We start from the raw sequence: 20999 nt of genomic DNA on the forward strand, positions 1-20999 counted from the left end.
TTGTTTCATCTGTCCTTTTTATATTCTTCAACTTTATCTTGGCTGAAGTATTTAAAAGAAAATTCCAGACATATTATTCCAGACATTTGGGCGTTTTCTGATGCAACCACCTCATTATCACAGGCAACAAATGAACACCTAGACTCCAGGGTGGTTATACTGTGTCCAGACCCTTCACTGTGGAGAGGACTTGTGGTCCCAGTGGCTGTGAGAGCTGCCGGCAGACAGCCCCGTGCCGCCCGTGGGGATTACCTCAGCTGCACGGAGACTCTTCGCCCAAGGTGTGTGGCCTTCCCCTGCGTGGCCTGCAGCCAACGACTGACCCATGCCAGGAGTTCAGGTCTGGCCCTGTTGGCCCAACACGGCACAGCTCTCAGGGCCACCCCAGCTCCAGGGTGAGGTCCACTGCAGAGCTGCCTTCTGGGGATCCAGCTCGGGACAGCAGCTCTCCCCCATTGTCGCAACTATGTCTTTAAGAGTTGGTTTGCTCGAATCTGACCCAGACAAGTTCTACACGTGTAGCTGTCTCTTAAGTGGGTTTAAGTCTTTTCCTTGTGGCAGAGTGTCAGCTGACCCATATTCTGGATGTGTCTGTTTGCTTCCTCTGCCCCTGGTTCTCCTACAAGCCGGTGTTGGCTCTAGGAGCTGAGGAGGAGAACACGGTTCCTCTGAACTGTCCTTAAACCACCTGTCTGCTCTCACCTCCCCTTTTTAGACAAATGAGGAGGTCAAGGGCCTGCCAGGGGATGGGCTGGGCGAAGTTCACAGCACGGTTCCCTGGCTTCCCTCCGGGAGCCGGAGCCCATGCTCAGAGAACACGGTGTACGGGGCACGGGTCCTGGGACTCCACAGAGGGTCAGTCGGAGTTCCTGACGCATGAGCCCTGCCCAGGGCTTCAGTCATGTCAACAGGGAGCTGGGCCCAGAACCCTCACCTCTTACCTCCCACGCGAGACTGTCTGGCCTCCTGAAGTGGACACTCTCAGAGCAGGGGTCTGTTAAGCAAAGGCACGTTCCTACGCCCGTCACATGTAGTGGTTAAGCGGCAGAGGACACAGTGGGCACCAGGAATACACAGGCGGTGCTGCTGGTGCAGGCGCGGTCCCGGGAGCAGGTTCCCTCCACTCTCCATTGTCCCCAGCCTTCCCTCCTGGGTCATGATCCTTGCCACGCACAATGAGGGTTGCACCTCATGTTGACAAAGTGCCTCTCATGTCCTAGGTACTGTGCACGGTCTAAATTCATCCTCACAAACAACCCAATAGGGTGGGATCGATTACTAGCCCCATTTGTCACATGGCGAGGAAGTGACCCAGAGAGGTTAAGAAACCTGCCCAAGGACACCCAGTTGACAAGTGGTGAAGTCAGGACTCAAAGCCCAGCAGCCTGACGCTCGATTCCGGCTTACCATCATTTTGCCTGCAATCTGCTGCTTCTGAGGATCCACCTGACTTAGGGCCTGGAGTCCCTCTCAGCGGGTCATCTTGTTGCATATTTGGGGAGGCAGGGGCCTAAGAGGTGCCTTGCCTCAGCTTGCACATACCAAGGTGGCAGAGCCAGGTCTCAAGCACAGGCTCCCGTTCTATTTCTTGCATCACCGACTGCACCTGCGACTTGGTGGCTTGGTTGCCTCCCTGGCTCAGCACAGTCATCAGGCCCCGGACAGGCGCTTCTCACTCGCGCATGAGTTCCTGACGAGTGGGGCTGGGCACCCTGCCGTGAATGGAGCAGCACCCCGTTCTCCTGGAGGTGAGCATCTAGTAATGGGGTGACAGTTATCGAGTAATCAATCACATAACCTCTCTCAGGACTCTCATTCCTGCCAGGGAACCCGCCGCTAAGTGTGGGCACCCCATCATTTTTAAAGGGAAAAATTACGACGCATTCCCTTCCCACCAAAACAATCCAGACAAATTCCAGATTGAAAAAAATACCCCCCCCCCACACACACAATGACAAAATATTTCTATAGGCAACAAAACAAAACCCACATCAATCTGAGAATCATTTGCACATAAGATGGAATGGCTTACTGTACCTGTTATTTGTATGTGATCCTCCTCACCAGCTTTTCAACCCTCTGGGGGCACCTGGGTGTATCATGCTCTCAGATTGCACTTAAAAAGACTAACGTTAAAAAACAAAACATTAACGCAGCTCCTTTAGGGCAAAATAAAGGCTAGATAGAAGAGTGCTTTGAGACTGAGGACATATACGCACACCCGCAAGGCTCAGTCTTGGAAAAAAGGCCGGGGGTAGGTGAGCCGAGGGAGACGTTTCTAGCTCACTGACAACTGCGGAGGACAATCCCAACCTGTTCTCCGCCGCCTCTGAGCAAATGCTGCCTTAGAGCCGTCAGCTGGTGAGTGTTTCTGCCTGAAACCACAATGTCAAAACATCGCACCCAGCACATTTACTTAGTGTGAAAACGTTGCTACACCCACACAAGGGCGTCCTTGTGCAGAGAGTGGTAGAGCTTTCTAAAAGTCACGGCCAAAGCCGGTCATGGGCCATCTGCTACGCGAGGGGAGTCTGAATGATTCATTATGAGCCAAGAAAAGCGCTGTGAACCTGGGAAGGAAAGAGAAGTGAGCTCGGAAAATTCCGGATGGGGTGCAGGACACGCCTTGACTGGGGTCTTTGCTGAGAAGGTGATGCCAAGACCAGAATCCTTTCCCCAGCCCCTCCGTGAGCATTCAGGACCCACAAAGAAAGACACACCTGGGCAGGGCGGTGGGTGGTATTTCCTTTTTAATCTCCATAGTGTATTTGTAAGTTTATTTATAAGCAGATCACTTCACTATTTACAGTACATGAGCATAGAGATTCTACAGTTTCTGTGATGTAAACAATAGCTCCGCAGTGGGAGTCAGAAAAGAAGCCAGTTTCTGAAGTATTTACAGACGTTAAAATAGAACTTTATACTCACAGAATAATAATACATAGAGCAATCTGGATAAATTACCTATGAAACTATAGAATCTGACAATGTACAAAGACAGGGGAAACATTTTCTCATTCAGAAGGTAAGACGGGTGAATCACACCGGTAATAAAATAAGGACGGCGACGACCACAAGAATTAAAAGCAAAGAAGGTTTTTTCCTTGCCTCTTACGGACAAAGTATTTATATAAATAAGGACACAACCCAACACAATGGGGAAAAATATATAAAAATCCTCTACCAATTAAAAAAAAATAGCAAAACTAAAAACTCGAGATTCCCAATCATTTAGCAGTGTCCTTTAAAAAAAATTAAAATGTAGCTTTCTATTATAAATAACAAAGCGATGTGTCCCTCTGTGTAGGTGAAATTCTTGCACCTTTCTCAAGAAATGCATCAATGTAATTCCATACATACACGTACACACAGACAGGTATGCGGGTGCACACACACACACACACACATACACACACATACACACACACACACACACACACACACACACAGCCTTGCACTCTTGCACCCCAGGCTGTAGTTACTTTGTTGAGCTTCCTAATAAATAATGCCCCCTACGAAGTACCCCTGGGGATACCCAAACCTCACAAGGTTAGCCATTCCCTGGTTTGACCCTGTCACAGAGCCGGAGAAAGCCCTGGCCTCCTATTGCTCAGAATTCTCGAGGGCAGGCTGCATGGTCACACCAAGAGAAAAGGATTTGAGTCCAAAATTTGGAAATGCTTGGAACATGGGGACCGCCTTGCCCAGTGGATTAAGGCTACCTACAAATACTGTTTTTTCAGAAACCTGGGGTTGGGGGGAGAGATCTGATGGTGGTTTCCACATCAGCAGCTGCCCCTGGAAGAAGCAGATGCTCAAACCCAGTGCTAAGACCGTGGCACAAGGAGGTGAAGGGGGTTAGGTGTGAAGTTCCGGAGTGGATTGCACTGAGCCGGACTTCCGGATGGTCACTGTCCCCAGAAACCACCTGGAGAGCAATGTGGTCCACCTCCCTGTCCCACCGGCCAGCCTGACCACACGCCCCTGGAGATTTCCAACCCGTTTCCCTCGGAATCGGAGCATCCCTCAAGAAACAAAGTTGGAAATAGTGTATGACTTTTTATTCCTAACACAAAAACACTTGACGAGATTTTTTAAATACAAAATACAGGAACAAAAAACGAACTAACAACAAAAGTATATAAACTGTTTGGCTATTCGGTGGACCCTATCAGAGGCCATGGCAGCCCCACGCAGAATCCTGACACCCAATCTCGTGGCTTGTCCCGAGGGGCAGCGCAGGCCGCCCAGCAGAGGCTCACGTAAGGCCAGCAGCTGGGTGGCCATGACTGCAGTTACAGTCAACCCCTCCCGGGCCGCTGGCCACGGGGCCCACTCCTCTGCCCACAGGGGAGTTAGTGTGCTGCTCAGTCTGTGTGCATCTAGGTGGCTGCCTGATTCTCCTGAGCAGTGTTCACCGGGCTCTAAATAGTATAGACAGTTCACTCGTGACATCACACTTCCTTCCCAAATTGGGTGTTGTTGGACAGCAGAGTGGCAGAAAGGATTTATTTGCCTTCCATCTGGGTAGCTGGTGGATACAGTCTTTGGCCACTAGATGGCGACTAGACGTTGATAAGGCAAAGTGCTGAAGTGGAAGCGAACCAATCCTTTCAAAAAAAAAAAAAAATCACCCAGAGCAAGGCCAGCGAAGTGGAAAAGGTTTTATTAGGCTTCCTGGAAGGATCCTTTGACAAGAAAAATACAGCACAGAGGGGCTTCTGGATACAGAAACACCTTTTTGAGGTGCTGCGGCCCAGCCCCGGGGACTGACCACCTACAAAACTGTTTTTCCAAGCTCCCGATTCAGGCAGTGGGGTCTCTGAGCTGCTTTCCAGATGTGCAAAGTGTTCTGAGGAGGCAGAGTATCTGATAATCTGTCCCTCCAAACCGCGAAGCTCCAGTCCCCGCTGCAATACCATTAAAGAAACGAAAAAACAAAAGCTGCCTGGAGCATACACAGCGTGATCGAGGCCTCCTGCTGCCCCGTATGTTTTACAATCGTTTGAAGAAAAAAACCAAAATCTGTGAAAAGTGCCTAAGTTAAGCTGTTTTGAAAAAAAAAAAAAAAAAAAAAAAAACACAAAAAAACAAACAACCAGTGTATTGCTAGTATTGTCTGAGAGCAAGAGAGAAACAGCCATGTGGTCAGGACATTCGGGATAAGAGCTGCTTGGTGGGGGCGATGACAAGGCTAATGTGAGGTGGCACATGGCCAGCCACCTAGCCACGCCGGGGTGGGACGTCCCACCCTCCCCACCAGAAACTATGGCTTAGATCTGTCCTGGGGAGCCGGCCTCCGGGGACACAGTAGCTCTGCCAGGACCGTGTGTGTGTGTGAAACGGCTGCTGGTTGGTTCCCTTGCAGAGAACCTCACCCTGAACGTGAGCTGGGCACAGCGAGAGAAGGGCGTCGGAGTCTATTCGATGAACTTAAGCGTTCGTCCAATATTCTCCTATGATGGAGGAGGAAACGGAGGCCCAGGGTCACAGAGCAGGGAAGACACACGGACTTCCGCAGTCTGAGATGGCTTATAGTTAAATGACGTGGTCTGCAAATCCATTTCAATGGGCAGCTGGCCTGTTGCAATTTAAAGAACAAAAAGGTACCGAGGTCTAAACTTCCCTATTTCTAGGGTCTCCAACAAAGAGGCCAGCAAAGGGCCAGCTCTAGGATGGGCTCTCCTGCCCCTGATGTCTCAAAAGGTATCTCCGCTCTCTCCTCCCTCACACCAGCCCTTCCTGAGGCCCCGCCCAGTCCCTAGGAGAGCACCTCACCAGCCAGAGGGACCAGTATTTGCCAGTGCGGACACCTGCAGCCAGGCTGCCGTGCTGTGGTTTTCTCAAAGTGCTTTCATTGGTTCAGTGCACCGTCAGCCTCTGCTTACTTCCTGGGCCGAGTGCAGCAGGCTCCCACAGGCTCCCCCGCCCCGCCCCCCCCCCCCCCCCCCGCCTTGTTTTGGGCTAAGGACATCTCTGTGCCAGTGGGTTTCCCAGGTCCCAAGCCCTCCCTCCATTTACCCTGTGCCTCCAGCGTTGGTAAGCAGCCCCGAGCCCATCTGTGTGTGCAAACGCCTCCGAGACTTGGGACCAGCTTGAACATATTGCACGTAAGTACTCAGCGGTTTCCTTTCGCCCCAATGAGGAAAGGTGAGGGGGGGGGGGTCCCCTCTTCTTTGGCCTATGAAACCGTTAGGTTCACTTTATTTGCTACTGTACATCCAATTTCCTGCCTTGGTCATGCCTGAAGGTGACCGCTACATCGCCAAGTGCTAAGAGCATGACCGCCGTTCTGACATGAAGTGAGTCAGTCAGATCGACAAATCCTCTGGGGTGGCTTCTGCTTCACAGTGGGAATGACCCGTCTCCCGAGCTGCAGGCTCAGCTGGGAAATCAACTGAACTTGAGCCCAGGGTGGGGTTCTGACCTGTCCAGGCATAAGAATCTTGCTGCCCATGCCCCCCCTGCTCCCTCCACTCCCCACCTGCACAGCGGCCTGGGCATGAGTATGGCACGTGCCCAGAAGAAACTGCTGTCAGAACATTGAGGCGCATAGGCTGTGGGCGATGAAAGCTTCTCATTGCGTCATCTCTTCCCACATCAGGTGTTGCGTCTTTGAGCTCAGAGTGTTCCTCCTCTCTCCTCCCGCCCCCGAAACCCTGCCTCTCTCCCGAGCACCTCCCTCAGGCAATGCTGCAGACACCCACATGGTGCTTTTTTACTCCAAGCAGTGTTCTGATTAGGGGGACAGGGTGTGAAGGGGCCAGGGGGTGGGGGCTTTAGCTACACTCCATCCACTCATAATCTTTACCTCTTTGATGCATTTTCCTTCGGTAACCAGAGCCCCCGCGAGCGAGGGTTCTGATTCAGCCTTGTAGCGACTGAGGAAGGAGATGGAAGAATTCCACTTAGCGGTTGGATCGGATATTTTTTTTGGAAAACATCAGCACGGCACACAGAGATGGACAGTACAACCCGCCCTGCGTGGACGGCGACCGACACAGTCTACAGGAAGCTTCATGGCAATCACATGTAAACATCATCGAGGGCAAACACGAGGACAGAGTGACAACAGCGAGGTGGTTGCCAACGGCAGCTGCTCCCTCTGGGCTGACTCCTTACGTTGGTGGGAAAGAGCCCCGGGTGGACTAGTTTTTCTGAAGAGACCTTGGAGTCTCCTCGGTGAGACACAGCACCGAATGAGTCCTCAGGATAGAGGAGGACCACGGGGCCGGTCAGCTTTAGAATCCGTGGCCTTTTATGGGGAGGACGGGGAGCAGATTCTGCTGGATGTCCCTGGCAGGCTTCCTCCCCCATCAGCGGCCCCCCTGCTCTGACCTCAGGCACATCGAGTGCTCTCACCCCCCCCTCACCCCCCCCCCCAACCCCCGCCACCATGCTCAGATGTCTACTCTGCTCAAGGGCCGAGTTTGAGTAACATCAAGAGCCCTGTGTTCATCCGAAGTAAAGGGACGGCATCGGCTGGCCTGGCAGAGGGGAAGAAGCCTGTCCTTCCCTAAATCTGCATTTCTTTACCCTAAAGCACTCCCTGCCCACACTAGAACCCCTGGCCTAGTGCAATCGCGGGAGAAGCCCGTCAGAAGGGCGTAGAGATGGCCTCGTCCAACTCTGAATCCCAAGTTCTTTCCTACCGGCTACCCCAGGGTGAAATCTCAAGGCCCTCCTGGGTGCAAAAGAGGACTCGGGAGGCAGCAGACGGCTTTCAATCCCACCCCATAGCCATGTATCCTGTGCCTACTGAGTGCTAGGCAGTGAGCAGCTATAAAAGGAATTTAAAATGGTCAGGTCTGTGCTGCAGGAAGCCCCTTTAATTGGTCCGTCCTCCTAAGCCCTGCCTCCTCCAAACAGGTTCACGCCTGCTTGTCCTAGTCTCCAGCCTCACCCCAAATTATGTGTCACAGGAATATTGGGAGCCCTGTGCCAGGCAATGATTTCAGGGAAATTTTCTCTCATAGGTCAGGATGTGATGGACAGGAATGAGCCAGCACGAAACCCAGCTGCCATAACTTTTAAGACAATTAGACCAAGATGTCAAACAGGTTAAACTCTGATCAATTAGTAATGTCTGCCTTAAGATTTTAATAGCACAACCAGGCTCAAAGAACTTCAGTGCTGTGGTCAATTAGTTATGTCTGCCACTGGCCAAAGATGTGACTCCAGTGGCACGCATCTGGAGCTAGAGACTACAGAAGCTAAGGCTGTAGAGCTGGCAGGGACCTTGAGGGATCACCTTGCCTAATTCACCCCCAGTCTATGTCACAGAAAAGGAAATGGGGGCCCAGAGAGACCAAGTGACCTGTCACCCAGGAGCTCCAAGTCCCTCTCCCTTCTAAAGCCTGCCTCCTCTTCCAGCCTTCTCTGTGGGCCTGGAGTACGCTCCCCACCCAGGACAAGCTCCTCGGCTCAGTTCACCTACGGAGGTATTTGAAAACCTTAAAAAACTCCACAAAAAACAACCACCAACTATCAATTCTGAAAGGACTAGGCCTGGCGTTAGCAATAGATTAATTTAGCTTGTTTAGTTTAATGACTTTCAATCTCAAACTTTGTTAAAGGGGCAGGACCTGTTTTCTTCTTTTTCAATGTGAAAATTTACCACAGGACACTGGTGTCTGGATGAGGCCCAGCGGGAGCTGCTCTTTCTGCAGCAAAAGTCACACGCTCAGCTCCTGCCCGGCCATGCGCTCCCTCATGAACGGCCCCCAAGGCACCTTAGGAACATCCAACCCTGACATGGCTTCGACATCATCACCCGAGAACCCAAAATGTACAGGAAAGCCCAACTCGCAGGTTTTCTACGTTGAAAAGGAGCTAGGAGGTGGTTTTATCCGCCCCCAACCCTCTTCCTGCTTCCCTGTCCCATGCCACCCACACAACCTGACAGCTGAGGCCAAGGACAGGCCAGCTGGAGGGGGTACGATAGGGTGGTGACTGGTCCAGGAGAGATGACTGCTCCCAGACCACCTGTCTGGGACGCTCCGGGTGTGTCCCTGAAGCTCGGGCGGCGCGGCCACGGGAACAGGCACACCGCAGGACCCGTGGACCAAAACGCACGCCAGAGCTCGGACTCACCCGGTGCTGCCGAATCGGCTGCTGCCATAACTCCCATGATGAGCCTGCAGGTTTCTAGTTTGTTGCCCAAGGTAGCTGACCTCCCCTCTTAGCAGCCCTGGAACGTGGCCTCTGTACCCCGGCTACGGCGGCAGCATGGGACCAGGAATCAGGAGGCCCGGGCTGGTTTTTGCTCTGCCTGTGGGACTGCGCAGGTCATTTCAACTCTTGGGGAACTGCCTTCCTTCTGCACACCTGAGGACTCAAGGCCAGGCAGGGACTCTCCGTGTGAGCTGGGCTCTGATTGTAATTGGACCCAACCCCGCAACATGAGGGCAGGGCAGGGCTTGGCAGGCCAGGCCCCGAAACCTCTCTTTGGGACGGCAGGCCGCCCTTCCTCAGCCCCCCAGCACCCGTGGGGCGTCCTCACAAAGGGAGCAGAGCAGCTCAGTGGCAAACACCTCGGGACAGTGCATAGTTAAAAAAATCAAGGAAGCGATACAATGACCCCAGGCACAGCACATCTGAGCCAATAAATACATTGTTTGAAGGATATACTTTTTTCTTCAATTAAAAACGAGTTTATAATAATCCTGATTCTATTCACAAGTAACAATTTCATCATCACACGCTACGGACAAGAGATGCTATGGCGGATACGGCTGCACGTCTACGAGGGAAGTCAGTCGGGGTGGGGGCGGGGGAGGTGGGTGACCGACCCAGCACTTGGGAGCCGCACCCTGGACAGCCCGTCGGAAGCGAGGACACTAATGTGGCAGTGGAACGTCAACACCATGGAAACTCACAGACAGAAGCAGCTTTGTTCAATGTAAACATTGATTATTTTTTTTTCAAAAGGACAGCAGTTTCAAGTCTCTCTCTCTCTCTCTCTCTCTCATGTGTATTCTCTCATGCGCTCGCTCGCTCTCTCCTTCTCATATACTTATTTTCTTTGAAAGCGTAAACATATTGAAAGGGCCTTGTCTGAGGTATTGAGGTATTCCTCGAAGGTTAAGGCTGTGATCAACGCAGGCTCTGCTGGGCCTCCTTCAGTAAGCTGTCAAAATCCATGGCTTCGTACTTGCTTTTCACAGACGCGCGGAGGGCCTCCTCGGAATTGGAATCTGGGCGAGGGGCGGAGGAGTCGGTGAGTAGGGAAGGAGGTGAGCAACTTGGGAAGGACATACGATCAGAAAATCTGCCACCACGGAGAGCCCATGGCCCAAGGCCTCAGGGAGCCCTGGACGGTGGGCACCTGCTCTGCCACTCTGCTGTCCCGCATCTACTGTGTTGCCAACGGCTCAGGGCTATGGCTGCCCGTGGTAGGATGGGGGCTGACTTAGAGCACCCCAGGGCTCTTTGATCCTAGAATTCTACTTCCCTCAAGAGCCTTCTGCCCATTAGCAAGCCGTGGTGCATGCTGGCTAAGGCAGCCTACAAAACCAGGATGCCCTCCCTGTCTGGCAGTGAACCCGGGTCCCAGAAATGGGCATGCGCCAGGGGGAGTGCTGCCTAGCCCAGACTCTCCCAGCCCCCTGACACTAAGGAGGCTGCAGCGGACTCTCCCCTGCAAATAACTCTCTCCTAGACTGTACTTCTTTGTCTTTCTTCCCTGGCTTGTCCCCAAACGGGGAGGGCATGGCCACGGCATTGTTACCAGACAAGGCTGCTGCCTGTGGGGCTACCATGGAATGCCCCTCTGGGGGTACAGGGCAGCCAGGGGTGCTGTGAGGTCCTGGTGCTGCCACGTGGCTATGGGCACACGATTGGACCTTCCAAGAGGCCCCGGGAGACCTGGATCTCTTTTTGGTGCCGGTCCTAGGACAGGACGAGGTGGCCCAGAGACCAGAAGGAAAGCAAGGCGGCAGCCAGGAGGGAAGTGGCCGCAGAGCCGTCCGCACTGGCACAGGGAGCCGGGGCTAGGAGCTGAGTCCGGATGGGGCATTCGGCCTGGGGTTCACGGAGGGCCGGTGGACTTACCGTAGTCGGTGTACCTGGGCCAGCAGAAGCCCCGGAGGCCCCCGCCACTCAGCCGGAATGAGGGCTCGTTGTGCCTCCGCAGGGTGGCGCCGTTCCGCAGGGAGAGGGCAGCGTGCTCCGAACACCGGTACGTGATGAAGCCGTACTTCTCGCCTCTGTGGGGCAGGACAGGGGACTGTGTCACTGGGCCGGCCTGGCTGACTCTGTCAGACCACCCATGGCTGGATGAGGGGTAGAATGCCAATGACCCACCACCATGTCATTGATCTCCAAACAGAGACAATGACCCAGGTCGCATGACCCTAGGCAGAGACCAGGACAATGGCTAAGCTGACCTCTGCGATATAACAACTGTCAGAGCAGGTGCTTCACGGAATATCTGCCAGCGCCAGCCGCCACACACCACCCACCCCCTCAGCAGGGGCTGCTGCCAGCTCAGTGCAGGGAGGAGGGGACAGGTCAGCGGGCTCAGGGGTCCTCACTCAGGCCTCCTGCCATGAAGGCTGTTGCTCTTCACACTCCCTTTCCCCCCAGGATTCCCGTTTTCTGGGGTTTGCCATGCCTCCTCCCCCATCCCACCACTTCCTTGGCTGCTAACTTGGCCTCACCCTCCTTAATCTCGCTGGCACGCATCTCATCCTTCATGGGAGACACCTGTGACATTTGCCAAGGCTCAGGGAGCCCAAAGTCAGTCCTACCTCACCCCTAGCTCTTCGAATCCTGACCGATTAATCCGCGGCTGTGCAGACTCAGGGCAGAGACGATGTGGAGGTTCCCCTCACCCTATGACAGGCTTACCTACAGCCGGTGCCTAATAAACGCTCCACTGAGTCCCGGGTCCTGACACTTGTCTGAGCCAGGACAACATCAAATCCCCTCTGCCTCTTTAAATATGTCTTACTCATGTGTGCTTTAAAAATATCAACAAACTGACCCTCTTCCTTAAAAATTAATTTGCGCCGAAACCAGTTTGGCTCAGTGGATATAGCGTCAGCCTATGGACTGAAGGGTCCCGGATTCGATTCCAGTCAAGGGCATGTACCTTGGTTGTGGGCACATCCCCAGTTGGGGGCAGGAGTTGTGCAGGAGGCAGCTGGTCAATGTTTCTCTCTCATCGATGTTTCTAGCTATCTCTCTCCCTCTCTGTAAAAAATCAATAAAATATTAAAAAATAATAAAAAATTAATTTGCTTTTTGCTTTGGCATGTGAACCTCATATGGTATCCTAAAGACTGAACAGGACTTTAAACAGTTCCATTTGTATGATGGCTCTTTTAAAAAATTGTGGTAAAAACACATCACATAAAATGTATCATCTTTACTATTGTTTTAAAATACTTTTCTTAATTTTTGAGAGCGAGAGCGAGAGAGAAACACTGATGTAAGAGGGGAAACATTGATCGGCTGCCTCCTGCACAGTTCTTACCAGGGGTGGAGCCTGCAACCCAGGAGTGTGCCCTGAGCAGGAATCAAACTGGCAGCCTTTCGGTGTCTGGGCTGATGCCCAACCCACTGAGCCATGCCAGCCAGGGCCTTCTTTACTATTTTTAAGTGTCTAGTTTAGTCGAGTTAAGTATATTCACGTTGTGGTGCAACAGAAGATCCTCAGAACATCATCTTGCAAAACTGAAGCTCTATACCCACTGAACAGCTCTCCCTCACTCCCTCTCCCAGCCCCAGGAAATCACTGTTCTACTTCCTGTTTCTATGGCTTTAACTGGTATAAGGACCCTGTCAGACAAGTGGCATCACACAGTATATCTTTGTGACTGGCTCTATTCCACTTAGCAGAATGTCCTCATGATCCATTCATACTTATAGCATGTAACAGGACTTCCTTTCTTTTTAAGATTGAATAACATTCCATCCTATGCATATACTATTACTTTCTTCATCCATTCACCCGTGGATGGATACCTGGGTGCTGTCCACCTGTTGGCTATGGTGAATCATGGTGTTATGAACATGGTTGTGCAAATATCCCTGTGAGATCTTGCTTTCAGTTCTTTTGAGTATACACCCAGAAGTGGGATAGCTGGATCCTGTGGTAGTTCTATGTCTAATCTTTTGGGCCATTTCACACTGTTTCCACAGTAGCTGCACCATTTTCTATTCCCACCAAGAGTGCAGAAGGGTTTCCTTTCCTCCACCTCCTTGCCAACACTTGTTATTTTCTGTGGCCATCGAATGGATGTGAGGTATGCCAGGATTTTTATGCAGACACTATTTCCTCATTGAAGCTTTAAAAATTATGTTCAAATTAGGATTTAAAAACTTTAATAATGTAGCTTGCAAGTATAGTAGGAGGTACTTCAGAATTATTTCAAAACTGACCACATTTTTGCCATCTAAGTTGTACCTTTATATGCAATCTAGTTTTGCAGACCCCTGACAGAGGAAACACTGCCTCCCCAGGTTGAGTGAGGAAAAACCGGGCTGCCCAGGAGAACGGACGCTCTCTGCATGGCTGCTGCAGAGAGATGGGGAGGGAGGAGCAGTGTGGAGCTTGCAGAGCAGCGAGGTTCCAATGCATCGATGCCATTCACCCCAACGGGCTGCTGGCTGCCCTGTCTCAGTTTTAGGGAGCAGACACATAGGCTGCAGATCTGGCTCTGCCACGAACCAGCTGCTCAGGTACCTTGTCTGAGTCCCCGATAAAAGGTCAGCCACAGGAAGAATGGGTGTGTATGTCACAGGCACAGAGTTGGGAAGTTTAGAGAATGCATGGAAGCAAACCCTCCGCACGTGTCCCCTGCTATTCCTGGGCTGCACGGTCCTTACTGGTCCTTCTCCAAGTCCAGGCTGTGGATTTCCTCAAATGTGTTCCACAAACCTCCTAGGGCTTCTTCTGTGTGGCCAGCCCTGGATGGGGGCCTCTGCCCCTCTGCACCCCTCTCCCCCCCACCCCCCACCCCCGCCTCTGCCAGAGCTTGGTTCCACCCACCTCTTGCTTCTCGTCAGCACCTGGCACTCCACAATCTCACCAAACACTTCGAAGCGCCTCTTCAGCTCGTGGGAGCTCATGTCGCTGGAGAGATTTCGAACATACACCACTCGGCCTTCGCCCTGCTCGAGAAGGGGGGACACAGAGGGACCCCGTCATTGCCTGGCTTCCCGGTTCCCCCTGGTGGCAGGCTCCCAGGGATTCCTGGCGCCCAGGCCATGACGCCCGGCTGAGCGAGGGGCACCAGCAGGGGCTGCAGTCGGAGAGGCACTGACGGTGGCTCCCCCAGAGGACTGTGCTGCTGGAGAAGGGGCTTTGGGGTAGGAAAGTAACCCCCAAGGGAGCAATTGCTTCCTTGAAGAACATGAGCAAAGACTGAGCCGAGAAGCAGAGGGGCTCATCGCTGTTACTATAACTTCATGCTCAGGAGCTTCCACATTTGTTTTGCATCTTAGACATTTTTGGGAAGTGGGGGAAGGGTGGGGGTGGGAAGGCCAGGTGGTAGCGGCAGTCCTTGGGAGCCAGGTGGTCCAGGGAGTCGGTGGGCTGGGAGGAAAGGGACGGGATAGGAGACACAGGGCTGCTGGAGCCAGCATTCTCCGTGGTTCTGCCAGGGCCTGGAGACACCCTGCCAGAGGCCACCTTCAGGAGAGCTCGGGACCACGCCCAGGGGCCCCTAAAGCCGCCCAGCAGTGAGCAGGGGCAGGGAAGTCTGGCCTCTCCTCTTCCACCTGCGGCTGCGCCCAGCTCCAGCCACTGCCAATGGAAGAGTCGCTTGGACCTGCTTTGATTCCAGCCATGGCCCCAGGAACCTGGGAGCCGGTGCCTCCAGGGCCAACACGGACAGGTTCTGGCTGGGACAGGCTTCCTCCAGGAGCAGGGCAAGGCCAGCGACTCTGGAGCCCTCCCAGGCTCTGCCGTCAGCAGTCATGGGAACTGCGCACCCCACACCAGGACACGATGGGCCTCGGTGAAGCTCAGTGAGTAAACCCCTCGCCTGGCCTCTGGGCATTGCCTGGAATTCACCACACTCTTCCCCACCTTGGCCTCTTGTTCTAAGTCTTTGCTTGGTTGGTACCTCTCATCCCTCAGGGCTCAGCTCCTAGAAGAATCCCTGCCTCCAGACCAGCATACAAATCCATCCTCCCCAGCAGTCAAAACAGTCCCCCAGTCTCACTGTGACGTGATTGCCCTCACGCGCTTCTCCCAACCTGTAATTACAGTGCTTATTTCTTGTTTATGAGCCTGTTCTCGCTCTCTCGTCTACCCTATGTCTTGCTCATTGTAGTCGTCCGGGGTCTAGGACCGTGCCACACATGTCACAACTCCTGCAGGGTCGGTCACACCTGGATTCTAAGACAACACCCCACACTCAGCCTGTTTGCAGACAGCTCTGTCCCTCAGTGTACCCCCTGCCTCCTCCCCGAAGCACCCGTCATGGGGAAAGCAATCGAGAGAGGGTCCGTTTGTCTGTTTGTGCTTGTCTTACGCCCCTTTCCCTTCTTTCCAGTGACATGGAGGGGCTGGCTCACCCTCAAACCGCCCCCCACCCCCACCCCTCCAGCGTCCCGATGAATGGTGTGGGGCAGGTGCTTTGCAGTAGGCTCACCAGGCAGGCTGGGTCTGTGCGATTTCTCTGGGGGAGGATTAGAGAGGTGTGTGGGGAGCAAGGGATGGAGGTTCTCTTGGTCCCTTAGACCTGACCAAGCTGGGGGACCCTTAGGAAGCATAAGGCCCAACTCTCTTGTGTACAGAGGAGTAAACTGAGGCTCAGGGAAGCAGGGGTACCTGCCCAAGGTCACCCAGAAGGTGGGGGCGGGATTAGGGTGTGGCCTGGTGGGCCTGGCTCTGTTTCCCCAACTGCACCTGCCCCGAAAGAGCTGCAGGCCTACACAGTCCCGGTCCTTCCTGACACCCTGCTGGTTCCCATTGGCTCTGGGCTCCGGGGCCCCAGGTCACTTACAATAGCCTTTTCCCGCCGCTTCCTGGCATGCCGGACGCTTGGCGTTCCATCTGAACACGGCCCTCTGCTCTCACATCTGTCAGTGAACAAGCAAAGCAGAGGCACTCACTCTCAGAAGGGACCGTGTGGGGAGGGTGGCAGGTCTATGAGGACCCCCCTGGGCAAGGGCAGCCAGTGCCTCCTGTGGGGCTGACCACGGACACACGCCTCCTGCCACCTTCTGGGACTAGATCGCTGGGAACCACCACCTGCTGCCAGGCTCTTGTGGATAAAAAGGCCCTTTTACTTCATTCCCGTGTTTGATCGGAGGAAGAAACCAATGCATTCTTACGTTTCCCCATTTTCTAGATGAAAACCCAGAGGCTCAGGGGGCAGGATAGGATTGGCTGAAACCAGAATGTGCAGAAGCCCGAGGAAGAGTGAGGTCTGCAGAATCAGACCCACTGCCCGCTGCTGGCTGGTGCCGGGGCTGCCATCACAGCCCCATGTCCAGTCCGGCCATCAGGCTATTCAATCCAGAAGGCACACCTGTGCCTTCCTGCCTGCCCGCATGCTGCCCTCTCCTCTGGAGGGAGCATGGCCCGTGAGGAGTGGCTGGGTCTGGCTCTCCTACATGCTGTCTGCACCCCTGGGAATGGGATACAGCACAGAGGGTAAGAACAGGGCTCTGCAGTCAGACAGCCTGTGCTGGAAGCCTGGCCCTACCGCCCCCCCTGCTGGGTGACATTGGGCCAGGTACGTAAGCCCCCTCAGCTTCAGGTTATCCGCAAAACAGAGAGAACGATGGTGTCCACCTCCTCAGCCTTTTGTGAAGGTCCAATCAGAAATTGCACGGAAACGCCAAGCCCAGGACCTATGTGCATAATAACTGCATGCCCTGCGTTTCTGCTGAACCTCTTTGAGCCTCAGCTTCCTCGTCTATAAAACGGGGAGAGGAAGCAGATGCACTCTCCCAAGGCATCAAAAAGGGTAAGAGAAGGGTACGTGGCCGGCGAACTGTAACGTGCTCCGCAATAACAGTATCACCGTCCACCTGCCATGGAATTGGCAGCGTCCCTGGAAGAGCTGAGAGCGACTGGAAGGTGCCTCGGGGCTTGGGGCTTGTGTTGTTAAACCCGCTCAGAATGCTCGCTTCCTGCCGAGCAGCGTTTGGTGGCGGAAGCACAGGGAAAGCACTGTGGGCCTGGAGAAGGCTGATGACTAACTAGTTTGCCAGGCTCGCCAGGTGCTGAGCTCTGCCAGGCAGCCCAGCAGGAAGGCAGTCACCTTTCTCCAGGGAGCAGAAAAGCCAGGCTGAACTTGGCCTAAAGCGAGTGGAGGAAAGAAGTCATGGGGGTTTCTAGAAAGGCTCCCAACTCTTCACCAGCAAGCCCCGGAGGCAGGCCCTGCCTACACACCCCAGAATCTGTCAGCTCCAACTCCGTCTGGTGTTGGGGGATGGGTGTGACAGGAATAGAACCTCAGGAGCTCTGAAACAAGGAAAGAACGTGGCAGAGAAACTGCCTCAAGTAAACACGGAGTCATTTAGCTTCCAGCAGCCCCGGGGAAGGGGAGGGAGAACGGAGCAGGAGAGAGGTCTAAGGGAGCCGGTCCTAACTGATCATCTGTGCTTATTATAGAGAAAGGCTTTTAGAGAAATCGCTGGGGAGCTCATTTTGAGGAACATGGTCCAGGGCTTCGAAACACTAGTGCCTGGGGAGCTCCATAAAAATGGAATGACAAGGTAGATGTATAAGCACATTTTTAAATGGGGGAGGAGCCTCTGCATTCATCAGATTTTAAAACGGGCGAAGAGCTGCAGGTGTAGATATGCAAACAGGAAGCTGAAGTTTTCTAAGAAAAGGTATCTTTCTATTTCTGAATGCTGGTTCTCGGAGTCATACTCTGGGGACTCTGGGCATCCTCACCTGGGAACTTGTTAGAAATGCAAATTATCTACCCCCAGACATACAGAATAAAAAACTCAGGGACCCAGCGATCCCCTGTGAACCAGCCCTCCAGGTGACTCAACGGCTCTGCTCTAGGCCCAATAGCACCATCTAGTGGTCACTCCGGCGCATCTCAGACAGAGGGTTTGGGACCTGCACCAACCCACCTCAGCTCCCCCACCCCCCACCCCCGCCAGGAAGATCCTGCTGGGATCAGGGAGAGAAGCAACCTGCCTCCAACAAAATATGCCAGACCTCCTCCATGCTTTCTGCACAGCAATCCACTGACTTTTGGACCGGCTCCCTCTGCAGGCCGGTTCAGTGAGCAAAGACGGGATGAGCAAACAGGCTCATGACGCACCATCGCACCACCCGGAGCAAAGGTAAAAGGGGGGTTGACTGGAAAGTCACAGTGCAACTCAGCAGCACTGGAAAAGGGGATAAAACCTCATCCCTGCTTTCAATCCGGGCATGTTTCAGAACACAGAATAGAATCATGCTAATTTTCCTTTTACATGTGCACGTAGGTAAGAAACTGTTTGGGTATGTCTATGTTCCCATAAAAACCTACCCATCTTACAAGTATATAAGCAGAAAACAGATGAATAGGAAGTAAGTTCATCTAGACCTAAGGCTCCAAATGGTGGAAAGTAGAGGTTCTTCCCCTCCTGAGGCCAGGAGATTGGGGCCGCTCCTGGCTGGCACTCAGCAGGCTCTCTGCGTGCCGCCGGGACTAGCCCACAGCCCCCCACCCCTCCCAGGAGACCACCCTCAGGCCTCTCACCAGGTCATGGACCACACAGGGAAACGCAGACCCAGTTTCAAGGCTCCTCCCTCCCCTGGTACCCTGGGAACTGGGGCTTTCAGCTGCCCATCGTCCCTCCAGAGGCCACCCACCCGTACCTGAAGGTCCTGCGGATGGCTGGTGACCGGGAGCGGCAGGATGAGGAGCCGGAGCTGGAGCGGCTGCGGGAACAGAGCTGCCGGCCCGCCTTGCTCGGGGGGCTCTGGTAGGGGCAGTAGTCAGAGCGAGGGGGGCTGACCCCTGAGTCTTCATCATTGTCCTCCTCCTCCTCCTCCTCCTCCTCCTCCAGGAGGAAGCTGCTCTCGCCGCTGCTGCTGCTGCTGTCCTCAAACACGGTGTCGTACTCGGGGCTCTTGCACAGGGCCAGGTCGTCGTCCTCCAGGGCCGTCTCCAGGAGCCCGAAGTGCTTGGTGAGGCTGGCGCGGATCTCGTGGTCTCTCAGCAGCAGGCTGTCCTTGGGGGGTGCTCTTGCGTCACGGCTCCTGCGTTCCTCCCAGCCAGAGGCCTGCGCCTCCGCCCGCGGGGCACCTTGCTGGGGCCCGTCCTCCCGGCGGACCCCGGACGGCTCCCAGGACCTCAGCACCTTCCTCTGCAGGGCGCCCTCGGGCTTGAGCACCTGGCAGTAGTCGTGGTCTCCAAAGGAACAGGAGAAGGGGCGCTTCTGGCCGGCCTGGGAGGCGGGCTGGGTGGTGGCGTGCCGCAGGTGGGACAGGAGCTCGCTCCGCTCCGGGTGCTGCTTGGGCGGCTTGTGGGCCGCCCCCGTGGCAGCCCTGAGCTGGAGGCCCTCCGGGGCGGGGCGGCTGGGAGCTGTGTCTTGGCCCGGGCTGTGCTTGATGTCCGGCTTGAAGGGGTCCTCCTCCGGGGGCTTGTAGGGAGGGGTGGTGGGTGGGGTGAGTCCTATCCATGCGAGAGGAGAGACACGTGAGGTGGGGACAGATCACTTCTCCAAGAGACACCGAAACCCTAGTTTGGGGATGGCAAAGTGGGACCCCACTTCCCAAACGCAACGGGACCGCAGGCATCACTAATCGGTTACCGTGCTCCTGGCTGAGCCTGGGCATGGCCTGGGACTCTGCAGAGTCCACCATCCATTTTTCGGAGCTGACATGATGAAACCCATTTGCCATCCCTTCTGTAGCCTGGCAATGGCAGCCGAAGCCCCCAACCATCCGGGATAACTTCCTGCTCCCCATCCCGTCATTCAACAGGACCTCCCAGCTGCCTCCCAGCTGGATCTGATCTCGTGTCCTTAGTGCTCCTGCATCTGCCCTTGGCCTCCATCCTCCCCACACACAAGAGGGGACTCAGAAAACACCACAGATCGCTTCCTCTCTTGGGCTCCCGAAGTCTACGGGATCAACACCAAACCCCTCAGCCTGGCGTTCCTCTCAGCCTCTTGTGGTTGCTCTTTCCTGACCCCTCAGGTCTGCCACGTCACAATGCCAGGGGACCAGCCTCCTCGAGGGCCTCTGTACTTTCCCTGCTCTTGCCTTTGCTCGTGCTGATTCTGCTGCCAGAGACACCCTTCCCCTTCTTTGTCTCCTCAGCTCCTACCCATCTTGCAACGCCAGCTCAAATGCCCCCTGCAAATCTGCCCAGGCCCCACTTCCGCCCCCTGCACCGCCCCTCTGTGCTCCCAGAGCTCTGCTCATACTTTGGAATTAGTGGGAACAAAACAGTCCTCGTCAGGGTGTGAGTCTGTCTCCAACAGAGGACTGTGGCTCCTTTGGGGGAAGACAGCGGCTCTACCTTTGCTGACCCCGACATCAGCTCACAGGCCAGCCGGCCCCCGAGCCTGCTGCTTCGAACACCCTCAGTGTGCATCTCGAGACCCGGCACAGCCTGTGCCACAGTGGCAGGGAGAGCTCAAGGGGGCACCCCTCACCGCCCGAGGGGCTGCTCAGGGTGGGGGACTCGTTGCTGGGCATGGTGCCAGCTCCCCCAAGGGCAGCCCCGGCTCACCTGCCGTGCCACAGAGTTCCACTGTCAAGGTCTGCTCAAAACTCTTCTTGCCAAAAGGAGGGTCACTGGTGGGCGGGGAGGACAGAGAGGAAAGAGGCCGGTCAGCAGCAGGCCTCACCTCCCCAGCATGGGAGAGGGCGAGGGGACACCGTGATAGAGCCTGACTCTGCTGCCCGTGGAAGTGAGGCCTGGGGAGAAATGCTGGAGACCCCTCCCTCCCCCACTAACTGGTTTTTAGAGGAAATTCAAAGCTGCAAGATAGATCTCCTGGAGAATGGAGAGAGGGCAAGGATCGCCAGCCTCCTTATTTTATAGATTGCGCACCTGAGGCCCAGAAAGGGAGAC

The 20999-nt window shown here is 54.5% G+C and overlaps 1 protein-coding gene and 1 long non-coding RNA gene across 3 annotated transcripts in view; one reads left to right on the forward strand and one right to left on the reverse strand.

The window, feature by feature from the left end:
• The first annotated feature begins 142 nt into the window (after positions 1-142).
• On the forward strand, positions 143-20224 carry LOC118710766. Its single transcript, XR_004985520.2, has 3 exons — positions 143-281; positions 2449-2451; positions 20212-20224. It is a non-coding gene; the product is annotated as an uncharacterized LOC118710766 (long non-coding RNA).
• PPARGC1B (PPARG coactivator 1 beta) overlaps positions 8594-20999 on the reverse strand; it is a 96409-nt gene continuing 84003 nt past the window's right edge. For both annotated transcript variants that reach the window (XM_036423439.2, XM_045576833.1), the window contains exons 7-12: positions 20655-20719; positions 18791-19589; positions 15960-16035; positions 13997-14118; positions 11053-11207; positions 8594-10196 (exon numbers count right to left, since the gene is read on the reverse strand). In XM_036423439.2, the coding sequence (XP_036279332.1) occupies positions 10096-10196; positions 11053-11207; positions 13997-14118; positions 15960-16035; positions 18791-19589; positions 20655-20719 (1318 nt within the window). In that variant the 3' untranslated portion in view covers positions 8594-10095. The remainder of the gene's footprint in view (positions 10197-11052; positions 11208-13996; positions 14119-15959; positions 16036-18790; positions 19590-20654; positions 20720-20999) is intronic.

The sequence above is a fragment of the Pipistrellus kuhlii genome, unplaced genomic scaffold (genome assembly GCF_014108245.1).
Source record: "Pipistrellus kuhlii isolate mPipKuh1 unplaced genomic scaffold, mPipKuh1.p scaffold_m20_p_8, whole genome shotgun sequence".
NCBI classification, from domain to species: Eukaryota; Metazoa; Chordata; class Mammalia; order Chiroptera; family Vespertilionidae; genus Pipistrellus; species Pipistrellus kuhlii.